Raw genomic sequence first — 23,602 nt, forward strand, 5'->3', positions numbered from 1 at the left:
TACTGAACTTGTGGCTTCTCCTGGCTGTGACTTATCACAATTGCACCTAGATGTCTTCAGCTCTGTGCACATCCTCACACTGTGCAGATAGAAATATGAGCAGAGCTTGCAAAATAATGCATACTCCTAACAACGCAACCAACCACTCTGTGCTCTTCAAGTAAACAATGTGAATAATATTATTCCTCAGAAAAACATGAGACTAATTCAAATCTCTTCACTGCTGCAGCTCACGGCCCTGATAAAAAAGATATTCAGTTACATGACCTTCTATAGCGCCTGTGAGACACTGCATTGAAGAGCACTGCCTGCCAACTTGGCACTGTGACAGGAGGCCAATATAATTAGTCCCCTTTCACGGCAATCCCAGAAAATAGTGTTCATTTGCATCTCTTTATGTACAGAACACATCACGGCCTGGTCTGGAGCCTGCTGTGTCAGCCATTGCCAGGTCTGGGGCATCTGGTTTCAGTCATTGCCTGGACTTGGGGCCTTTGGTCTCAGTTATTGCCTGCATTGGGGCCTGAGATATCATCCATTACCAGTCTGAGGCCTGCTGCGTCAGTCATTGCCTTGTTTGGGGCCTTTATTATCCGTCACTGCCTGGACTGGGGCATGAGGATATCATTCATTACCAGTCTGAGGCCTGTGGTGTCAGTCATTGCCTGGTCTGGGCCTGCTGTGTTATCCATGCTGTGATCTGGGGCCTGTATTGTCAGAGATTGCCTGGTCTGGAGCCTGCGATGTGAGCCTTTGCCTCGTCTGGGGATTGTATTTTTTATAATTTGTGGGGTGGTATTTGGTGGTGCTTTAACACTTTCACAGTGGTTATAATAATGACACAACCACTCTCAGCGGCAAAAAAAAGTTGTGTACCCCTTGTTTATTGTATGATGCAAGATTGCTACAGTTGCCCAATTTGGTTATTTACACAATTAAAATAGAGACCGTAATGATTTTCTTTAGACATTATATTTGCCTATAGATTATTTAGATGTATTACTAAAAATTTCATACTCCTCAGCTTTAAATAGTCCGCAAAAAATGGCAAGAGGATTACTTATATTCTTATGAAATAATGTAGTGCGACCTCTGATGCTTTCAATTAATGTTATTGCTTCTAAATAATCTACAGCCCCCATTATCAATCAACCCGTTCACGACCTGTGACGTAATAGCACGTCACGGGTCGGCCGCGGTTGCATGGAGAGGGCTCACGCGCTGAGCCCTCTCCATAGCCGGTAAGTCTTTGCTGCATATTGCAGCAAAGGCTTACCGGTAACACCCGCGACCGGTGCCAGCACGAAGACCCGAGTCTACTTCGGGTTAACCCATGCATTACAATCTGCTATCATCAGATTGTAATGTATGAGGAGTAAAATCCCCATATACTGCCATACTGTAGTATGGCAGTATATGATAGGATCGTAAAGACACCCTAGGGTTAAAGTACCCTAGGGAGTCTGAAAAATAGTAAAAATAAAAAAAAGTTTAAAAAAAAATTATAATAAAACACCGTAAAAACTCAAATCACCCCCCTTTCCCTAGAACTGATATAAATATAAATAAACAGTAAAAATCATAAACACATTAGGCATTGCCACGTCCGAAAATGCCCGATCTATCAAAAAATGATAATAATTATAGTCAGTTATAACATTATACTGCACGAATTGTATTTATTATGGGGTCACAAATAATATGTTACAAATAGAGATGAGCTAAAATGCTCGAGTGCTCGTTATTCGAGACAAACTTTTCCTGATGCTCGACTGCTCGTCTCGAATAACGAGCCCCATTGAAGTCAATGGGAGACTCGAGCATTTTTCAAAGGGACCATGGTTCGGGAATAAAATGTGTTATTTAATTGAAAAAGAATGTCTTCTCATAAGTTAGCAGATGTATGCAAACATCTGCAATCTATTCTTCACTGTTCCGCGCGTATATTATCTCCCGACAAGTTAGCAGATGTGAAGAACAGTGAAGAATAGAATAAAAACAGTGAACACAGGATCATTTAAGTGAAAAACGCAGTGAAATACAGAGTGAAGAATAGATTGCAGATGTTCGGCACATCTGCTTACTTGTCGGGAGATACGCTGTCCCGGGATCCGTGCTGCTGCTCCCCGGTGTCTCCGTGCAGCCCCGTTGTCTCCGTGCTGCCCGATGTCTCCGTGCTGCCCCGATGTCTCCGTGCTGCCCCGATGTCTCCGTGCTGCCCCGATGTCTCCTTGCTGCCCGATGTCTCCGTTCTGCCCCGTTGTCTCCGTGCTGCCCCGGTGTCTCCGTTCTACCCCGTTGTCTCCGTTCTGCCCCGTTGTCTCCGTGCTGCCCGATGTCTCCGTGCTGCCCCGATGTCTCCATGCTGCCCCGATGTCTCCATGCTGCCCCGATGTCTCCGTGCTGCCCCGATGTCTCCGTGCTGCCCCGGTGTCTCCGTGCTGCCCCGGTGTCTCCGTGCTGCCCGATGTCTCCGTGCTGCCCGATGTCTCCGTGCTGCCCCGGTGTCTCCGTTCTGCCCCGGTGTCTCCGTTCTGCCCCGGTGTCTCCGTTCTGCCCCGGTGTCTCCGTGCTGCCCCGGTGTCTCCGTGCTGCCCCGGTGTCTCCGTGCTGCCCCGATGTCTCCGTGCTGCCCCGGTGTCTCCGTTCTGCCCCGGTGTCTCCGTGCTGCCCCGGTGTCTCCGTGCTGCCCCGGTGTCTCCTTGCAGCCCCGTTGTCTCCGTGCTGCCCGATGTCTCCGTGCTGCCCAGATGTCTCCGTGCTGCCCAGATGTCTCCGTGCTGCCCAGATGTCTCCGTGCTGCCCCGGTGTCTCCGTGCTGCCCCGGTGTCTCCGTGCTGCCCCGGTGTCTCCTTTCTGCCCGATGTCTCTGTGCTGCTGTTCCCCCAATGTCTCCGTGCTGCTGCTCCCCGATGTCTCCGTCCTGCTCACAGTGTTCTTCAATGTGTTCTTCACACATATATATTGTTCTTCACATAGTATTTTGTTCGCACCGTTCCGCGCGTATCTTACGACAAGTAAGCAGATGTGCCGAGCATCTGTAATCTATTCTTCACTGTGTTCTTCACTGTATTTTTCACTTAAATGATCCTGTGTTCACTGTGTTCACTGTTTGTATTCTATTCTTCATTGTTCTTCACTGTGTTTTTTTAATTAAATGCTCGATCTCGAGCAGGGGAAATACTCATCTGAGCAACGAGCCATTTCGAGTACCTTAATACTCGAACGAGCATCAAGCTCGGACGAGTATACTCGCTCATCTCTAGTTACAAAGCATCCTCTAGAAATAAGGAGGTCATCTAATAGTTCTATAGTTTGTATTGAAAATTTATTGGTTTTAAGACGTTGTAGGCCATTAGAATGTGACACATTGTAAGTCAAATAAATTTTTATTTTGATGCATAGCTGGGATCAGATGCATTATGTACCGCAGATTTCTGATGGTTGACGGTTCAGTGCTAAAGCAGTGTATAGACTAGAGAGCAGATGGCGGCCAAAAATAGATATTTGGCTAAAAGAAATGGTTAATAACCCTTTTTCAGAAATACATTCTAATATGTATGGCTCAAAAGGCTAACATAATGAAAAATAATGAAACAGAACTAATAGGAGTCATAGCAACAGTATCAGGCTGCGTTTACTAGAAATATTTGTCTTACTAGTAAGCAGTTTCTACAGATTTATTGCTGTACAGAATGGTTTAATTAATAGTGAACTGTTGCTCAATCTAAGTTTATTGACTGCACTAGAAGGATACATTTGGTCGTAAAAAAATAATGAAACGGGTACTGTAGGGTATTTATAGGTTTCTACGGGAAAAATATGTCAAAAGCATAACAATTAGTGTATCTGGTTCCAACACTTGAAAAATAGAGTAAGTTCTATTATCATTATTGTTAACAGGAAAGGTATGTCTGGAAAGCTTTTACATTTGGGATCATAAGTAATACATGTTTGTGTGCAGATGGATACAGTCAACATTTGGTATAAGTTTTAAGAAAATAAATGAGAGGAGGGGGCAAGGCTTGAACATGGTGAAGTGAGGACGCTTACGCTTGGAGCTCCGCACCAACAGGCGGACCAACTGTGCCCTCTTCGCCACATCGTTCCCCTGATACCTACTATGTCAAACCAGCAGGACACAGGTAGGAGTGCAGGACGCAGCGGGACCACAGGTAACTGGTGCAGGGCATCTGATTTGATCCTGGAGAGGTTCAGGTATCAGCCACAAGAAGCTCTGGACCCTCCGGCTGCATCCATCATGGGGGCCGTTCCTGCCACCAGACATCCTCCCTGCCCGATCTGCAGTGCAAGAGGGGACAGTGCGCCCGATGCCCCACATAAGAGCCCTCAACAGTCTCAAGTACCTGTGCCTTTGCCTGGCCCCAACTGGGCAATCTCCCACAATAGCCCCCTGAGCTACTCCTCCTCATCCCCAGCGGCACCAGAAACACATGATACCCTCCGAAATCCAAATTCTTACCCAGGCCCTCCCCACAAGGCAAGACTTAGACTCTGCGATCAATTAAATAGAATCCTCTCACCAACAAACTTAAGAAGGTTTTAGGGAGGATTTGGGTACACTTACAACTCGTACTGTGAATACTGAAAAAGTGACTGTCTCTTTAAATTATGTCTATGCTCTGGAGAGAGAGGTTGGTAGTCCCAGTTTACCCCCCCCTAGATGACCAGGAAAACTGAGGCAGGACAAACAATGTCTGCATAAAAAGTCTCCCAGAAAGCTCCCGCAATGACAACTTAGTAGAAAGGGTGATACTTATTTTCAACAACCTATGTACTGTGGACATGGAGTTATTAATTCACCACATCCGCAGAGTATCTAGGATGTCAAGCACAGAGGGGGCAGAGGGGACCCTCCAAGACGACCCTCCTCTATGGCTGCAGCATATTTCGTTTCCGGTTGGGAAAGAATTTTCCCTAAGCCATACAGAGCCCCACGCAAAACTGGTTGCCACTGGAAGCATCTGTGTGGTTGGCGAACGGCACTGCCTGTAGCACGATTGTGATATGACTGCCTCATGGGTGGATATACTCCCGTGTTCAGGCCTACGTTCTTTCTCTCTTCATTTTCCGAACTGATGTTTCTTGGTTTTTATTGTTGCTTGTATTACTCCTCTGTTTTTTGCCCATTAATATGTAATAGATGATCAGCACTTTATAGGAGGAGTGGTGGAGTAGGGACCTGTAACTATGCCACGTGAATGCAGGGCACTGCTCCATATACTACTACCCAGAGGATGATAGAAATCTGATGAACAGTGTGTCAACTCCCATTATGTCACCCATAGTACTAGTGTCGCCTACTACAAGGTTGAACTAAATGCAAAGCTCTGTTCAATCTGCTGCAGTAATGTAACTTTGATCATTACCATGGCTTAGAGTGTTTGTGATAAAGATGACATGTACATGCTGATTATTTAAGGTCAAGCTGTTCCACCCAACTCAATCTCCCCTACTGGAGGGTGGTGACCGGAAATTTGCTTTCTATAAGTGGCAATGTTTATGTTTTGTGCCTCACACTATTGTATTTCGCATTAGCAAATGCATCCGCAATGAGAGGAGGACAATGTTATTAGACTGTCTATTATACTCGTAATTGATGCCACTTGGTCAACAAGCTTCTGCATTCCCGACTTAGATCTGTTGTAGGTGTTCCCCTAATGTATCTAGCTGGGAATTTTTTTCCTGTTTCCTCTGTATCTTCATTTTCTACCCTTCTCTCTTCGCCTCTTAAACCCTGTCCCATTTCCCACCCCCCTCCAGCCACCCTTCCTCCCTTGGTGGTAGTTATACAATTTTCGGCTAGAGCTTCAGGCGAGCTAGTCATAGGCTTCCTTAATGTTAAAAGACTTCATAGTCCTGAGAAACGCCCTATTTCTTTAACCTAGTTTTGTCCAAGAAACACACCTTACTGATGTAAGGTCGTACAAGTTTAAGAATAGGTGGTTTCCACAGCCTGGCCACAGCTACACAGATGACGAGAGATCTAGGGGCACATCGATCCTACTTGCAAACTCGGAACAATAGGAATACGCAGATTCTCAAAGGGACTCTGAATGGCGAGCTATCTTGGTGAAAAGTAGAACAGCTGACAGCATGTATATATGAGACTGCAAAAAAGGCTTTTTAATAAATAATGAACAAAACTATCCTATGAAGACTTGAGAGTCTTCTGCCATGACCGATTTATTATTCAGCCTCAGAAACTACTTTTTACTGATTTCTGGATGTGTTTAACATTGCTACTCTAAGCAATTTATAGATGTAAAGTATCCATAAAGGTAGTTTATTGACCCATAGTGGTACAAAAATATGTTTCAGCTCCTTCATGGATAATGGCTCCATGAAGCACAATATTTATGGGTGAATAAACTACCTTTTTATATTTTGAAGTTCTGCTTCCGTGGTTACTTTGCTTCTCTGGACTGATATTGGCTTAGGAGTGAAAACCTTTGAGGAAGTCTGCACCGCCATCTTTGGGCTTGGACCCTTCTGTTTCACAGTGCTGCTCCTACAACGTATTTTTATTAGATGGTGCAGTTTGAACTAGAAGATATGGCAACATGTTGGAGCAGTTTTCAGTGCACTGTATCACAAATGAGGTCACAACTACTTGACATTAAAGCGCTTCACTTTTTGTAGAAGGAAAGTTTACACCAAGAAAAAGGTCTAACACAGCTCATCCCTAAATTGTTCCACATGTGTAGTACCAGAGTGCATCTCTGGAGGCAGAGAGGAGAAGCAAACAGCAGAAGCTATTCATTAAAAGGAATCCCGACCATAGTCAGATCCCGGGGAAACCAAAATTGTGTAACCCAGAACTGATAGACAGATTGTATTATATCTGTGAAATGCTGTATTTTTGATAAAACCATTGAATTACAGACAGTGTTATTTTGTTATCTTGAGTATATTTGAGAATCTTGTCTTCATGGGAATACCCCTTTAAGTGTCAGAACTCATTGCATCAAGTGACCTGGATCTGGAATTCATTGCTGAGTTTTTATTTGCTGGATAACCCCTTTTAAATATTTTATAAATCTAGTACAAAACTTGTTTTTGGCTGAAACTACAATAGGCTTCTGCTGCATTTTGCTTAGCAAATTTCCTTCAATCTCTTCCATATAAGCTAAACGTACTTGGGACCTCTGTTAGGGTCAATGTTTAAAACATTCCTTGTATGTTTTTATTATGGAACATGGATTTCGAAAAGCATTGGACAATATGAATAGATATAGAAGATATACATAGTAGGTTATTTGTAAAATAGTTTTCTGAAAAATGTTCTAAGTTAGTCATGCACTTCCATTTCTAATCTTCAGTGCGTCAAGAACACACTTGAAAAACAAAATGTGCATTAGGTTATAAGAGTGAGAAATCTACATATTTTTCTTTTTTCCGTGAAATATTAGGTGCTCTGTATTTCTGACACACTGAATAACATGAATCAGGTTATTCAAATGACTTTTAAAGAGCCATATTGTATCATAATTCTGCCAACCTCAAACTATGCCAAGTTATATATGATGTTTTTCCCACCATTAGCCACAAGCTCTAGAATTTGATTCAATATCGCCATCTACTGCAAATAAAAATCATTCAAAAAGTACAAGGCATTTGTAGTTAAAGGAAACCTACCACTTAGAATGGTAGGGGTAAGCTGTAAGTACCGAGCACCAGCTCAGGGTGAGCTGGTGCCGGTACTTACTTTAGTTAGTGTTATAAACCGCGGTATCGCGGTTTTAACACTTTTTAAACTTTAGAGCAGAAGGGGCTTCGGCGCCGGCACCAGCTCACCCTGAGCTGGTGCTCGGTACTTACAGCTTACCCCTGCCATTCTAAGTGGTAGGTTTCCTTTAAATTAAAACATGCATCAACATGCTTCCGGATTGCAACAAAGTATGGGGGGAGATTGCAAAGCTTCTATATTCATATATTTAGTATTTTAGACAAATCAATGGAAAAGGGCATGTCAATTAATGGGAAGGGGCAAAGCTTTAACAAAATCCTGAGTCACATATAAAATCAACATTTAGTCTGGTTAATTAAAGACTTCTTGAGAAAATCTGTGGTCTATATGTTAATAGTAATTTTTATTTATATGCAAATGCATCTATTTGCACATTGGCCCTGGCCACTTTCACAGAGCATGCGGGACACTGTACAAAGTCGAGAGAGCTTTCCGATTAAACCGGTAGGAGAGTGTGCAATGGATCTCATGGCTACACCTAAGGTGCACCAAAATACTCATTTGTATATAAATAACAATGAAGATTTCTCTGTATTCCAGACAGATTTTCTTAAAATGACCTTTCACCACTTCAGACATGTAGAGGGCTCCTACAGATTCAGGGGCACTTTGAATTTTCTTTTTAGCCCCCACGGTTGTGGAGACTATTATAATTTGTGTTCTGTCAGAGAGGAGGAGCTAGGGCTGGAGGAGGGGGCATATGTTATGCTAATTTTCTCTCATACTGTCCAATCAGCAGCAGGCAACAGTGAGCTGTGATTTCTCTATGTGCATCTAGAGGCTGTGTTCACACACAGAGATTAATAGAGCAGAACGGTCATGCGTGGCCATCTGCTCCATTAGAGGGAAGACCCCTCGTTTTCATGATCTGTGGGGGTCTCAGCACTGAGACCACCACTGATCAGCAAGTTAGGCCCTATCCAGTGGATAGGGTCTAATTTCAGTTCATGGGAAAACCCCTTTAAAGCAAGTTTATCATTTTTGTTGTTGATATTTGTATGGTTTTGAACAAGTTTTTCAATTAAAATGATAAAGAATGAAAAGTAAATTGAATGTGATTGGGATAACTATATAAAGGAATTTACTGGTGAATAACTAGACTTTACAGATATAAGTCTACAATATCAATCACACACAAATGCATCTTGACTTTACAAGGTTTATTTCTTATAAATGGAAAAAATACATGTATATATTATTCCATGTTCCAATTAGGCCAGGGCTCAAGTTGATGCAACATCTACTACAATGTACATGATCTAATACTGTGAAAAGCAGTGAATGAAGAGTGAGCTACTAGTTTTAAAAAAAAAATGCACAGAACACATTTTAATTCAGTGAAATACATATCGGACATGTGAAATGGAAAGGTCCCATCTGACTGGAAATCGCAGCTACTGGCTCCAATACAAATTTATTGAAAGAATTGGAATATCAGATATAAATATGAGTCTTCCTGGACTATGGACATTATTTATATTTGCACCAGAAAAAAAGGTCTACAAATATTGACAACAACTAAGGCCAGTTTAAGGGTACATTCACACAACGCATGTTCGCCCAGGCCAACATACAGCCATGTGCTGGAGAGTAGGAGGGATGAGCGCTACTCACCCCTCCCCTCTCCATAGAGGTGAGCTGCCATAACTGTAACACAGCGAAATATAGGGCATTTTGGCTGTGTACGGTCACGTGCAATGAGACAATGTGTGCTCACCATAGGCATCAATGGGGACTGATATGTGGCCGCAAAAGGTGCAACCGCATATCTGTCCCCATTACAATCATGTGAATGGGCCCTAACAAAGCAGAAATACATACACTTCTTTGTATCTATATTCCAAACCACACCAGCAGCAGCCTACTGCGGTTGTAATGGGGAAATATAACTATTAACAATACACTTAGCTGTTAGATATAATGACTGTTATATTTTAATGTTTAGGCAATATGCAGGGTTGCCTTCTTGAGAAGCGGAACATTACTCATCATCTCCACCACATAGGAGGAGGATGGTATTCCTGTAGTCTCCAGATGTGTCACCCTGCAAGAAAGGCAGAATAATTATAAGACACATATTCCATCTGCAATGGATCACATAAAGTCACAGAACAGAAACTGGATTATGTTCACTGGTGGCATATCGCACAAGTGACTTGTAGTTGAAGTGCAGCTTATTTTTTTAACAATTAATGGGGAGAAAAAGGCAGGTTTTATAACATACACCTTTTTTCCCTGTATATCACTATATTCCTTACATACGAGACAAAATCGCCATATCAATGGTTTTTCCTGCAGGATCAAAACACTACTGTAACTTATAAAATGCGTCTTTATACAATAAACTCACCAGAGAAGTGTCACGGGCAAGTGTATTTTCACCAAATATAAATTAAGCACAGGATGAAGACAAAAAAAGCCTAACTTTTAATATCACAACATTAAAACAACATTTACCAAACCAGAGAAATAGGCCATCAAAAAAGAATTCCCAGGAATGGTATATGCATAGGCACCTAACCACTCTATATGTAGAACAAGATTGAGAAGCACAGGAAGCAGGGCGGGGAAGCAGACGCAGGGGTCCTGAAGATCTGGAACAAGTCACAACACTGCACCTAGTAATCCCTATGTCCTTCTCACCCTGTACCCACAATTAGCTCCCGCCCTTAAAAAGGGCAGTCCAAGAATGGCCCCTAGTCTGTAAGGAGACCCTAGTAAGCCCGGTTAGAATTCTGACGCATTTCTGGGTCCTGGAAAAGGATCTGTCATCAGGGGATTAGAAGTCATGAAAGATTGACCAAGGGAGGAGGATGATGATGCCCCCCATTAAAAGACAGGATAGGATAGTGCAGCACTAGGGACTTATTCCTGACCTTCTGGACCCCTCCGTCTGCTTTACCGGCCTGCTTCCCGTGCCTAGTGACTCCCCATGTATTGGTTAGAGAAAAAAAATTAGAAAATTCTATCTTATTCTACATATAGAGTGGCTGGGTTCCTATGCATATACCCTTCCAGGGGGAGTTCTTTTGTATTATCTATTGTTGAACCATTTCTCTGGTTTGGTAAATGTTTTAATGTTGCGATATTAAAAGTTAGGTTTTATGTCTTATTCACCCTGTGCTTGATTTATTCCTGGATGACTGCTGTCTGAGGGAGCATCTTGCACTGGCCAAGTGCTGGTAGTGATGTAAAATTATTGATGTTCATGTGTAGTTTCCCCTAAGGCTCCTCATAGGATTCTGCATCCCCACAGGCTGTCAGGGAGCATGGGAAAGTGAGCAATGGTGAAATGACCCACATGTTGCACTCATACCCTTGCTAGCCTCAGCAAAAAAAAATGTGTACATTAACACGGCAGCAATCATATTAGTGCAGTTGGGGCTCAGCTGCATCATAACTTTGATTGAACAGTTGCTGCACAATGCTTATTGCTAAGCGGTACCACATAGATAAACTACATAAGAACCATTGTCCCCATGTATTAACCCTTTACGTCACCATGGCATTGGGAACGTCATGGTTAGCTCCAGTTTGTGCCAACAAACCATTGCATGAGCGGCTGTTTAACTCTTTAGACGCCATGGTCACACATGACCATGCCCACCCCTCCCCGCAGTGGTTCACCCCTTCCCCCCATTGCGCCAGGTATGGGGGTGCCGATTGTCTCCACGGCTGCCCTAGGGCTGCCTCACATGACTGCCTGCTTGGTTAGACCCAGCAGTGCAGCTGTCTGCCTATGCATTAAGTGATGTATCAAATGATCACTTGTTCAAGTCCCGGAGGGGAACAAAAAAGGGTAAAAAAAAAAAAAAAAGTTTAATATAAAAATGTTAGAATACAAAATAAAAGTCCCCTAAATGCCCCATATAGTATAAATCTCCCAAACACAAAATGTAAAAATGTAAAAATGTCCACACAAACAGCACAAATATGGTATTGCCACGTCCGTAAACATCCGGTACAATAAAATTAAATAATTACTGAACCTGTATGGTGAATGACTTTGAAAAATTATGATATTTGTGCAAACACGAGCCACCTGACATATTTCGCTGGGGCACCAGCGTCATCAGGGGATAGGGGCTACAGAAGATAAAGTAGATACAGGGATTAAGTTGGTAGATAAAGTATACAGGGATTAAGTTTCTAACTCGGGATATATACAAGTCGCTAATTTCAGATTGAGACCCGACAGATCAAGTGACCCGACTTCAACACCAATATCAACAAAGAGAATAGAGCCGGTAGAAAAGATTCCAATTGAGTGGTTTCAACCGCCTCCCTCCCCCCCCTACATTCAGATATTGAGGACCTAACCTATAAAAAAAATCTTTTTAATATTGCACTTTGTAGCAGCAAAAAAACTATATTGCATAAAATCATTTCAAAACATTTTCAAATAATTTAGAAAAAGAAATAATATAGTGAAATACAAATATTTTACCTTAATTGCCTGGTGAAGAGATTTGCCAAAATTTTTACGGTACTCCTTTCTAATGTCAAGCAAGTCCATTTCACTCCTGGAAACCATAACTCTGATCAAGGTGGAGTCATCAGTGCCAGCTCCCTACATGGAGGGAAACAGGGACAGAAATGAATATTGTCACAGGTAAAGATGGAAAATACAAGCTTTTAATAGAAGGGGAGGTTGTTTATTATGCTCGAAATGTAGAACAACTTTGCCTATTATCTTTATTCCCGCAGTAGCCGTCTCCCCTGCCTTTGCTTTCTATCTCCGAATCTACAGAGTTGTATACAGGATATTTTCAGAAAGAGAAAGGGCTGCTGCTCCCTTCTCACTCTGGATGGTGGAGTGGGAGTTCATGTGACAGTTCTCTCACTCTGCACTTCAAGCTATGTTATATACTCCTCTGCATCAACCAGGGGCGGACTGGCCATTGTACTCACCGGGAATTCTCCCGGTGGGCCGGTCGGTTTCTGGCTGGACAGGGCCGATCTCCTCTGTCTGGGGCCGGTCTCCTCTCCCCCTCCTCGGACTTCCTACAACTTTAATCAATAGTACCCACATCCTATAATTGATGCGGGTACTAGTAACAAGCAGAGGCAGTGAAGCGCCGATGCCTGTGAGCTGAGGGTCCAGAGCGCACAGGTAAGGTGAACAGCGCGCAGGCCGGCACCGCTCAGCTCACACTACATCCTACTGGATCTGCTCCGTGCAGCAGTGATGTCACGGGAGGGGGCGGAGCCTCCGGGAAAGGGGCGTGACTTTATACACAGTCTCCTCACAGTGCAGGAAGTGGAGCTGTAATGGCTGCCTGCAAGAAGAACTGGTAGAGGGACTGTGTGCAAACATGTGCATGGAGGTGAGGGGGCTTCAAAGGAGGAGATAGGATGGCTGTAGTAAGGTCAGGGAACACCTGTATCTTACATGGGGCTGCATGTCTGTGCGGGTGCTCAGGTGGCATGAGGTGTGTGTTACGTGGGGCTGCATGTCTGGCGGGTGCTCAGGTGGCATGAGGTGTGTGTTATGAGGGGCTGCATGTCTGGCGGGTGCTCAGGTGGCATGAGGTGTGTGTTATGAGGGGCTGCATGTCTGTGCGGGTGCTCAGGTGGCATGAGGTGTGTGTTATGAGGGGCTGCATGTCTGTGCGGGTGCTCAGGTGGCATGAGGTGTGTGTTACGTGGGGCTGCATGTCTGGCGGGTGCTCAGGTGGCATGAGGTGTGTGTTACGAGGGGCTGCATGTCTGTGCGGGTGCTCAGGTGGCATGAGGTGTGTGTTACGTGGGGCTGCATGTCTGGCGGGTGCTCAGGTGGCATGAGGTGTGTGTTACGAGGAGCTGCATGTCTGGTGGGTGCTCAGGTGGCATGAGGTGTGTGTTACGAGGAGCTGCATGTCTGGTGGGTGCTCAGGTGGCATGAGGTGTGTGTTATGAGGGGCTGCATGTCTGGCGGGTGCTCAGGTGGCATGAGGTGTGTGTTATGTGGGGCTGCATGTCTGGCGGGTGCTCAGGTGGCATGAGGTGTGTGTTTTACGTGGGGCTGCATGTCTGGCGGGTGCACAGGTGGCAAAAAAAGACAAAGATGCAAAATCAATTAATAAAATAATGAAAAAAACGCCCCCCCCCACACACACACACAAAAAAAAAAAGAAATAAAATTTCTTTAAAAAATAAAAAAGCTTTTTACAAAGCAACCATCATGGATGTGCAGTATCAGCAGCAGTCTGGCCACTGGGGTTCGGCGGCGTCGGCTGCAGTCTTGGTGTTTGGTGTCAGTGGCGTTAGCCACAGTTTGGTGCGGGAGGTTTCGGTGGCTGCAGCCACAGGTTGGTGGTGGGAGGTTTCGGTGGCTGCAGTCGCAGTCTGGTTGGGGGGGGTTGGTGGCGTCAGCTCCAGTCTGGGCAATGCATAATGTAACATCACTACAACTGCCTCAATTTAAACACAGAAGATACTGACACATGATTATGAGTTATATACTTGTATTACTGAAAATTTCATACTCCTCCCCGGCCAAATATACTCCTCAAAAATAGTAAGAGGAGTATTATTACCCTTCTAGAAATATCTTAGTGCGACCTCTGGGTGTACGGGACTGTGTAAAGATGTGAATTTTTGCGGGATGAGCTGATGTTTTCTTTGCTACCTTTTTGAAATCTGTACGGCCTTTGATCACTTGCATTACTGGGTTCAACACCGAGAATAACCGTTATTATATTTTGATAGGCACATTGTAACAGGTCTTGGAAATATAACAGAATATACTTCTGTATTCACAGTATATATTTGTAGTTATTCTAATGTAGTGGGGAGCTGTATGTTTTATAGTAAATTATAAGTGGCAATGTAAATATTATTATTTTAGTACACACATAATTTATCCTAGGGCACAGTGTGGTCAGTTGTGGTGTGAGGGGTATATATGATATATATTTGGGCACAGTGTGGTCAGTTGTGGTGTGAGGGGTACATATGATATATATTTGGGCACAGTGTGGTCAGTTGTGGTGTGAGTGGTATATATGATATATATTTGGGCACAGTGTGGTCAGTTGTGGTGTGAGTGGTATATATGATATATGTGGGGGGACAGTGTGGTCAGTTGTGGTGTGAGGGGTATATATGATATATGTGGGGGCACAGTGTGGTCAGTTGTGGTGTGAGGGGTACATATGATATATATTTGGGCACAGTGTGGTCAGTTGTGGTGTGAGGGGTATATATGATATATATTTGGGCACAGTGTGGTCAGTTGTGGTGTGAGGGGTACATATGATATATATTTGGGCACAGTGTGGTCAGTTGTGGTGTGAGTGGTATATATGATATATGTGGGAGGACAGTGTGGTCAGTTGTGGTGTGAGGGGTATGTATGATATATGTGGGGGCACAGTGTGGTCAGTTGTGGTGTGAGGGGTATATATGATATATGTGGGGGCACAGTGTGGGCAGTTGTGGTGTGAGGAGTGTATATGATATATGTGGGGCACAGTGTTGTAAGTGGTGGTGTGAGGGGTATATAATATATGTGGGGGCACAGTGTGGTCAGTTGTGGTGTGAGGGGTATATATGATATATGTGGGGCAGAGTGTGGTCAGTTGTGGTGTGAGGGGTATATATGATATGTGTAGGGACACAGTGTGGTCAGTTGTTGTGTGAGGGGTATGTATGATATATGTGGGGGCACAGTGTGGTCAGTTGTGGTGTGAGGGGTACATATGATATATGTGGGGGCACAGTGTGGTCAGTTGTGGTGTGAGGGGTATATATGATATATGTGGGGGCACAGTGTGTTCCGTTGTGGTGTGAGGGGTATATATGATATATGTGTGGTCAGTTGTGATGTTAGGGGTATATATGATATATGTGGGGGCACAGTGTGGTCATTTGTGGTGTGAGGGGTATATATGATATATGTGGGGTACAGTGTGGTCAGTTGTGGTGTGAGGGGTATATATGATATATGTGGGGACACAGTGTGTACAGTTGTGGTGTGAGGGGTATATAATATATGTGGGGACACAGTGTGTACAGTTGTGGTGTGAGGGGTATATATGATATATGTGGGGTACAGTGTGGTCAGTTGTGGTGTGAGGGATATATATGATATATGTGGGGTACAGTGTGGTCAGTTGTGGTGTGAGGGGTATATATTATATTACTTAGGAGCACAGTGTTATTCAGGTGACACTATAGTGTAAGTGACTGTAGTGTCTTTAGGCTCACAGAGGAGCTGCAAGGAAGCAACTAAACGTGAGCATGAATTCTTTATCGACAAGTGATGGCCTGGAGAATCAGTGCACTTTTATACCTGATGGAGATGATCATCACCTGTGAGTAGCTAAATGTCACTTCTGACAATCCTGTACAAAGTGTGACACTTTCTGCTTTACACGAGGTAGAAACAGAAGTCCTGTGGAAGGAAAGATATGGAGGCCTGGCGCAGCATTCCTGCATATAATATGCTGCCATGGGGTGCAGCAGCCATGTGGATAAATTACACAGGTCTGCTGCACCCCATAGGTCCATATTTTACGATGGCCTGCTGCAGCCTGACCACCTTTGTTTTCTTACACAGGACTGCTGCCATCCCCTCTATGTAAACTGCTCATGTACATAGGAGGCATTTTTTTTGCAATTATATTCTTGTACATAGGGGGCAGTATTATAGTAGTTCTATTCTTGTACATAGGGGGCAGTATTATAGTAGTTCTATTCTTGTACATAGGGGGCAGTATTATAGTAGTTATATACTTATACATAGGGGGCAGTATTATAGTAGTTATATACTTATACATAGGGGGCAGTATTATATTCTTGTACATAGGGGGCAGTATTATAGTAGTTATATTCCTGTACATAGGGGGCAGTATTATAGTAGTTATATTCTTGTACATAGGGGGCAGTATTATAGTAGTTCTATTCTTGTACATAGGGGGCAGTATTATAGTAGTTCTATTCTTGTACATAGGGGGCAGTATTATAGTAGTTATATTCTTGTACATAGGGGGCAGTATTATAGTAGTTATATACTTATACATAGGGGGCAGTATTATAGTAGTTATATTCTTGTACATAGGGGGCAGTATTATAGTAGTTATATTCCTGTACATAGGGGGCAGTATTATAGTAGTTATATTCTTGTACATAGGGGGCAGTATTATAGTAGTTCTATTCTTGTACATAGGGGGCAGTATTATAGTAGTTCTATTCTTGTACATAGGGGGCAGTATTATAGTAGTTCTATTCTTGTACATAGGGGGCAGTATTATAGTAGTTCTATTCTTGTACATAGGGGGCAGTATTATAGTAGTTCTATTCTTGTACATAGGGGGCAGTATTATAGTAGTTCTATTCTTGTACATAGGGGGCAGAATTATAGTAGTTCTATTCTTGTACATAGGGGGCAGAATTATAGTAGTTATATTCTTGTACATAGGGGGCAGTATTATAGTAGTTATATTCTTGTACATAGGAGGCAGTATTATAGTAGTTATATTCTTGTACATAGGGGGCAGTATTATAGTAATTATATTCTTGTACATAGCGGGCAGTATTATAGTAGTTATATTCTTGTACATAGGAGGCAGTATTATAGTAGTTATATTCTTGTACATAGGGGGCAGTATTATAGTAGTTCTATTCTTGTACATAGGGGCAGTATTATAGTAGTTCTATTCTTGTACATAGGGGGCAGTATTATAGTAGTTCTATTCTTGTACATAGGGGGCAGAATTATAGTAGTTCTATTCTTGTACATAGGGGGCAGTATTATAGTAGTTCTATTCTTGTACATAGGGGGCAGTATTATAGTAGTTCTATTCTTGTACATAGGGGGCAGTATTATAGTAGTTCTATTCTTGTACATAGGGGGCAGTATTATAGTAGTTCTATTCTTGTACATTGGGGGCAGTATTATAGTAGTTCTATTCTTGTACATAGGGGGCAGTATTATAGTAGTTATATTCTTGTACATAGGGGGCGGTATTATAGTAGTTATATTCTTGTACATAGGGAGCAGTATTATAGTAGTTATATTCCTGTACATAGGGGGCAGTATTATAGTAGTTATATTCTTGTACATAGGGGCAGTATTATAGTAGTTCTATTCCTGTACATAGTGGGCAGTATTATAGTAGTTATATTCTTGTACATAGGGGCAGTATTATAGTAGTTCTATTCCTGTACATAGGGGCAGTATTATAGTAGTTCTATTCCTGTACATAGTGGGCAGTATTATAGTACGGTAGTTCTATTCTTGTACATAGGGGACAGGATTATAGATAGTTAGCTTGTATATGGGAAAACGTATTTTAGTAGTTTTATTTTGTATAAAGTAGGCAGGATTAAATGTGTTATTCTATATATACCAACAATTTGTCGGTTATGACCCCACCCATATTGTCTGACCACACCCACTTGTCTTGACTCCGCCCATAAAATGGGGCCGCTTTTACAGTTTTTTTCCAGGGCCATTTTAAATTCCCAGTCCGCCCCTGGCATCAACCCTCCCTCACCATCTGCTCTTTGGACACTTTCTACACAACACAGAGCAGTAAACCTTTTGTGCTCACACACTACTATGCGCTGCATTCTACATGTATGCAGTTTTCAGTGAATTTACTTCTTTTCTCATAAAGTAATTTAGCAGCAAATCCAGTGGGAGCAGAGACTAGTAGAGGTTATTCTCTGCACATTTCATGGATTTCTGACAAGTAGCTACAGAACAGAAAATGCCATAACTATGGAAAGAAAATGGGCATCGCTCTGACAATGGTAAACATCATTATAAAGTCAGACTTGCACTATATATTTTTTGAGGAAAAACTTTAATGGTCATAACCAAGAACAGTTTTATCTGCGGCAAGTATATACATACTTGCCGACTCCCCAGGATCCCTGGGAAACTCACAAACATAGAGCACAACTCCCAGAATCGCTGAAGAGTGGACAATATCTCCCAGACTTGGTTGGCCCCTGCATCCACCAGACTCATTTTAGATGTGATTTGAGTTTTTAATGTGCCGTTCCCATCATAAAAAATATATGCGAATATCATGCTGCATGCTCACGCCACAAAAAGGGAGCAAAAATATAGAGAAAGTCACAAAGGAGGAGTGCTGGTCACCCACAAAATTACATGGAAGACTAATTTAAAACGTTGTCAGTACAGCCTAAAGATATTTGAAACCGTAAGGAACAAAATAAGATAAGATACTGTGTGTTGAAAGATCATATAGGGATTTATTTTTGCAGAAACCATCCTGCAGTGTTGTACTGATCATTCCTATATTATTATGTTAGAGGGGTTGATTGGGATAAATGTAGTTTTGCTTCATAAAGCATAAGAAATCCTGAATGTGTTTATCTACACTATTAATGAATTTCATGAACCTCTAAAACATTCCAATTTAACGAAAGGGCCTTTTTTGTCTTTAATAGATAGATTTTTTTTCTAAAATGGTTAACCAGGTTGTTTTGTGGAGTTATTTTAATATACTAAATTTTATAAATAAAGTTTGTTATTTAGAATTTTACCTTGGAAATGGGTGCAGTTTATTAGATGGCACTATTGCTAAGGCGAGGGCTAATAAAAAAGGAAAAAAGGCTTAGACAACACTAATTCTCTTACCTGTGCCTAGTCATCTACCATCATGAGGAATGTCGGAAAAAGCCACGTACAATCCAGCACCCAACCTCCTCATCTGACCAAGCACTGTAGCGGCTACAGGCTGGTATCGTTGAAAGCCCAAAAACTATGGGCTCCCCCACCTAAGTAATGTCAGACTGCTGCTTTATTGGTTAAGGAAAAGGGGCGGGGGGAGGCTTTATGCATTTTTTAAAACATTTTTTTTTTTTAAAAAGCAATGTGCAACTGCAGAAGCCAGAACATTTCACTATATAATTCTGGAGTGTGAGGCTTGATAAATAAATGTTGGTGTCTGGTTATCTTGAAAACAGATCACCATCTCTGTGTTTAAAATTCAGGGTCAGCAACAATGCAAAGTAACATTGTCTAGTTTAAGTGAATTTACCTTCATTGCATTATACAGAGTTTCTGCCAGGTATCCAGGAACACTTCGAACACTCTTCACTGTAAAGAAAACAGAGAAGAGTATGTATCTTCACCTTGATTATGAAGAAAATGAGCTTGATTATAAAATAAATGCAGGAAGAGGGTAAGCAAACCTCAGAACCCACTTATTGGCAACATATCAAAAGATCATAATGTCCCAAAAAAAAAATTCAGCTTGTCCCACAAAAGAAAATGCTCATTACACCCTACACTGTACACTACCATACACTGAAGTATGAAAAATGATTGAATTAAAACCTGAGTTCGGTATCATCGTGATCGTACCGACCCAAATAATAAATAGAAGGTGTCATTTGGAGCTCACAGTAAAATTCGTAAATACAAAGCCATTAAGAAAACTGCGCAATAATGTTCTTGTTAATTTCCCCATATTTGGATTTTTTTCCAGCTCAAAAAAAAAAAAAACCTCACCTACGGCAAGAAGCAGGTTTTGAAGGTTGCCAGATGTCTCCCGGCCAATGCTCTCTTCAATCTGATATCCAGAGATGGTCATGTACTTATCAAACACTAGAAAAACAATGAAAGCATATTAAAATTATGTCTATTGCCAATTCCAAATATGAACAATTTTTTTTAAAGCACTCATTTATTGCTATGGATGCAACTCTGGGTGAACGAGGCCACCATCACAAAACTGTACATAAGTCCAAGACCCCTATAGTACTTACCGGTACCTTTGTAAAACTTTTGTAAAGCCACCATGATTTAGGTCACCCAACCCACCAGCAGCAGGACTCTGGACTGTTTGTGCCATCCACGGCTATTGAAGTGGTCATGATGGAGGGGGAATGCTTACAGTAATGTTCCCTCTCCATCCGTTAGACAGCAGCAGGAAAATGGAATGTCAGAATATTATATACAATATTATTCCAAAACCCTCAATTACGGTAGCTTCAGACATAGAAAACACACCTTTATAGAGGTATTTCCATCATAAACCATTAAATACTTAAAGTCCCTCTCTCACAAACCAACGGTGTATGTAAGAAAAAGTTTTAGATTTCATTTATATTTCAGGTTTTTATTTCATATAGTTTAAGAAAGTGATTAAATAATTACCCTCTAAACTAGAATTGTCTTACTAATAAATGAAAAGGAAATGACCAGACACTTTTGCAGAACAGTTACATTTATATAATCCTAGCCACATGGAAAAGTTTGTAGTACAGAAGACTCATGCTGAAGATATTTTAATTCTTTTCATCTGAAAAACTACCAAGACTTTCCAACTACTGGAAAAATGTCATACATAGAGTGAAGGCATTGGGTAGTTAAAACGTTCATTTCTGGCTCTAAACACCAACTTCTGGCTCAAATACATTGTACACAACCTCAGTCTCACCCTTAACCAAGTCCAGACTAGGTGGTGCCCGACATAGGAAATGTCTGCAGCATAGTATGCATTGGATATTTTAAGAATTTAGATGATATAGAAAAATAAAACAAAAAAAACAATTGTATCGAATTGCAGCCATGGACACAAAATTTAGGAAAACAGTAGTAGTAACCTACAAATAGAAATTTTATATATTATTTATACACTAGCGGTGGATCCTGGCGTTGCCCAGGATAGTAAATAACTGCTCTTAGCTATAACAAAATAGAATCAGTTAACGAAAAAATATTTTATATATCTCACTCTTCCCCCCCCCCCCACCCAACTCTCACTCTCACTACCCCCCAGTCTGTCACTTAAAGGGGTATTCTCACTTGGGCAATCACATTTAATTTATTTGCCATATACGGTACATTTCTTTTTGTGAAATCCCAGAAGCAGTGGTGGTCGTAACCGAGGACTAGAATCTTGTTTCTGAGGAACAAAATTACTACATTTATGGAAATTTCTTTGTCACACAGGTACATATATTTTAACAACATCCAATCGAAGAAGTGTATGTATATAGTACATAAGTTAAATGAAATGTCTTTGCTCAGGTGAGAATACCCCTTTTAGCAGCTGTGCAAAATTTGGTGATTGTAAACGCGATGGTACAGATTCCTTTAGCGGACATAGACTCAGCAATATATATGATAATCATCCATTTTAACAGTATGAACACATTTTTATTGCTTTAACCATTTCCCTGCCAAGGAGGTTTTCATACGTCCTCAAAGAGTGCCAACTGTATGGCCAAGGACTTATGCGATATGTCCTTTCTTCAGGGGATACAACTTATCCGTGGCACCTAAAATCTTGCTGAAGAAGAGAATCCCGCTGAAGAGGAGAATCTCCGCTCATCCTCGCTTATGAATCCAAAAAAGTTTTTGTAAGTGCCAGGGAACAGGAGATATTCACATTTAAAGTGAGATAATATATATCACTTGCAACAGCACTTTAACAGTTAATATCTCCAGTTCCCTGGTATCTAGAAACAATTTAGATTCATATGAAATTTCAGGTGAAAAAAGGAGCGAGTTTCTAGGTGCTACGGATCTAAAGTTATGGCCCTCTGAAATGTGTGTACCCCTCCAGATTATTAGTTAGCAGGCTGCAGGAAGAATTCAGAGGAGGGTGCAGTGAAGAGCTGACTTTATATGCTGTTAACATTATCCCTTTTCTAGATTTAACTACGGTTCATGTTATTAACCCTCTCCTACCCAGAACCATCTGAGGACACACTTTCTCATATATATATATATATATATATATATATATATATATATATATATATATATATATATATATATATATATATATATATTATATAAAGCTCTTGCAATGGTAATGTGTAATTTACTGTTATTACATGTGCGATGTAAACATTTAATGGGTAATGTAAGTGCCACAGCACATTTTGTGTGTTCAAATAAAAAACTATTGATACAAAAAAACAAAAACAACAACAGTAGGATATTTATATCTCACACAACAATGGAAGCAATAATACTTCATTATCAAATGACATACCTCTTTGTTTCTGTATGTCAGTTTTATATTGGCATGGTTTTTATGCGTCCTTACATTTTTGGAGGATGTTTAGAGGATTAGAACTTTAGCAGAGATTTTTCATATTTTCATGAAATTTACCAAGACGCACATTTTGAGAGACCAGTTCAGCTTTCAAGCGACTTTAAGAGCCCTAAATAATAAATTACCCCATTAGAGAAACTAAGCCCCTCAAAGTCTGAAGTTTGTTAACCCTTTATGTGTTTTACAGTGGATTAAACTAAAAATGGAGGTGCAATTTTGAAGTTGCATTTATTTAGCTAAAAAAAAAAAAAAAAAAAAGACATTTTTCCAAAAATGTTATACTTTCACAAAGAATAAAATGCTAAAATGCACCATAATGTTTGATACCCTACATGTGGTGGTAACCTGTTGTCTGGGCACACTGCAGGGCATTGAAGAGAAGGATTGCCATCAAAAGCAGTATTGCTTAGTCACATTATAAAGGCTATATTATTGTTTTGGTAGTGTGGAGATATTAGGATGGAAACCCTGTGTTGCTCAGTATTGTTTTGCTGCCCCATAGACTTCTATAGGAGGGCAAAAGGGGCATACATGGCATGTGTAGGAGTTCATTAAACGACAATAAAATATAAGGTACCTGCAAATACAAGGGTTAGGAAATAGAACACAAAAACATGTGTGTGCAAAATGCCTTTTCTAGGATTGAAGTTTTTAATATTCCAATTGCAGCACATAAAAGGGTGGATTTATCCTAGTCAAGGCTAGGACTTCAGTTTAAAGCTAATCAACCCCTTTCAAAAGCTGTTAGGTCTCTGCTGATTCAGCCAACAGATATCCCTCACAAATCCCCCATACGCAT

General features: G+C 41.5%; 1 protein-coding gene across 1 annotated transcript in view; it reads right to left on the minus strand.

Annotated features, from left to right (window-relative positions):
- Positions 1–8,916: 8,916 nt before the first annotated feature.
- ANXA5 (annexin A5) overlaps positions 8,917–23,602 on the minus strand; it is a 37,171-nt gene continuing 22,485 nt past the window's right edge. The window contains exons 10-13 of the mRNA XM_072119343.1: positions 20,244–20,339; positions 19,771–19,829; positions 12,219–12,341; positions 8,917–9,815 (exon numbers count right to left, since the gene is read on the minus strand). Of these exons, the coding sequence (XP_071975444.1) occupies positions 9,753–9,815; positions 12,219–12,341; positions 19,771–19,829; positions 20,244–20,339 (341 nt within the window). The 3' untranslated portion in view covers positions 8,917–9,752. The remainder of the gene's footprint in view (positions 9,816–12,218; positions 12,342–19,770; positions 19,830–20,243; positions 20,340–23,602) is intronic.

Source organism: Engystomops pustulosus, chromosome 1, assembly GCF_040894005.1.
Source record: "Engystomops pustulosus chromosome 1, aEngPut4.maternal, whole genome shotgun sequence".
NCBI lineage: Eukaryota > Metazoa > Chordata > Amphibia > Anura > Leptodactylidae > Engystomops > Engystomops pustulosus.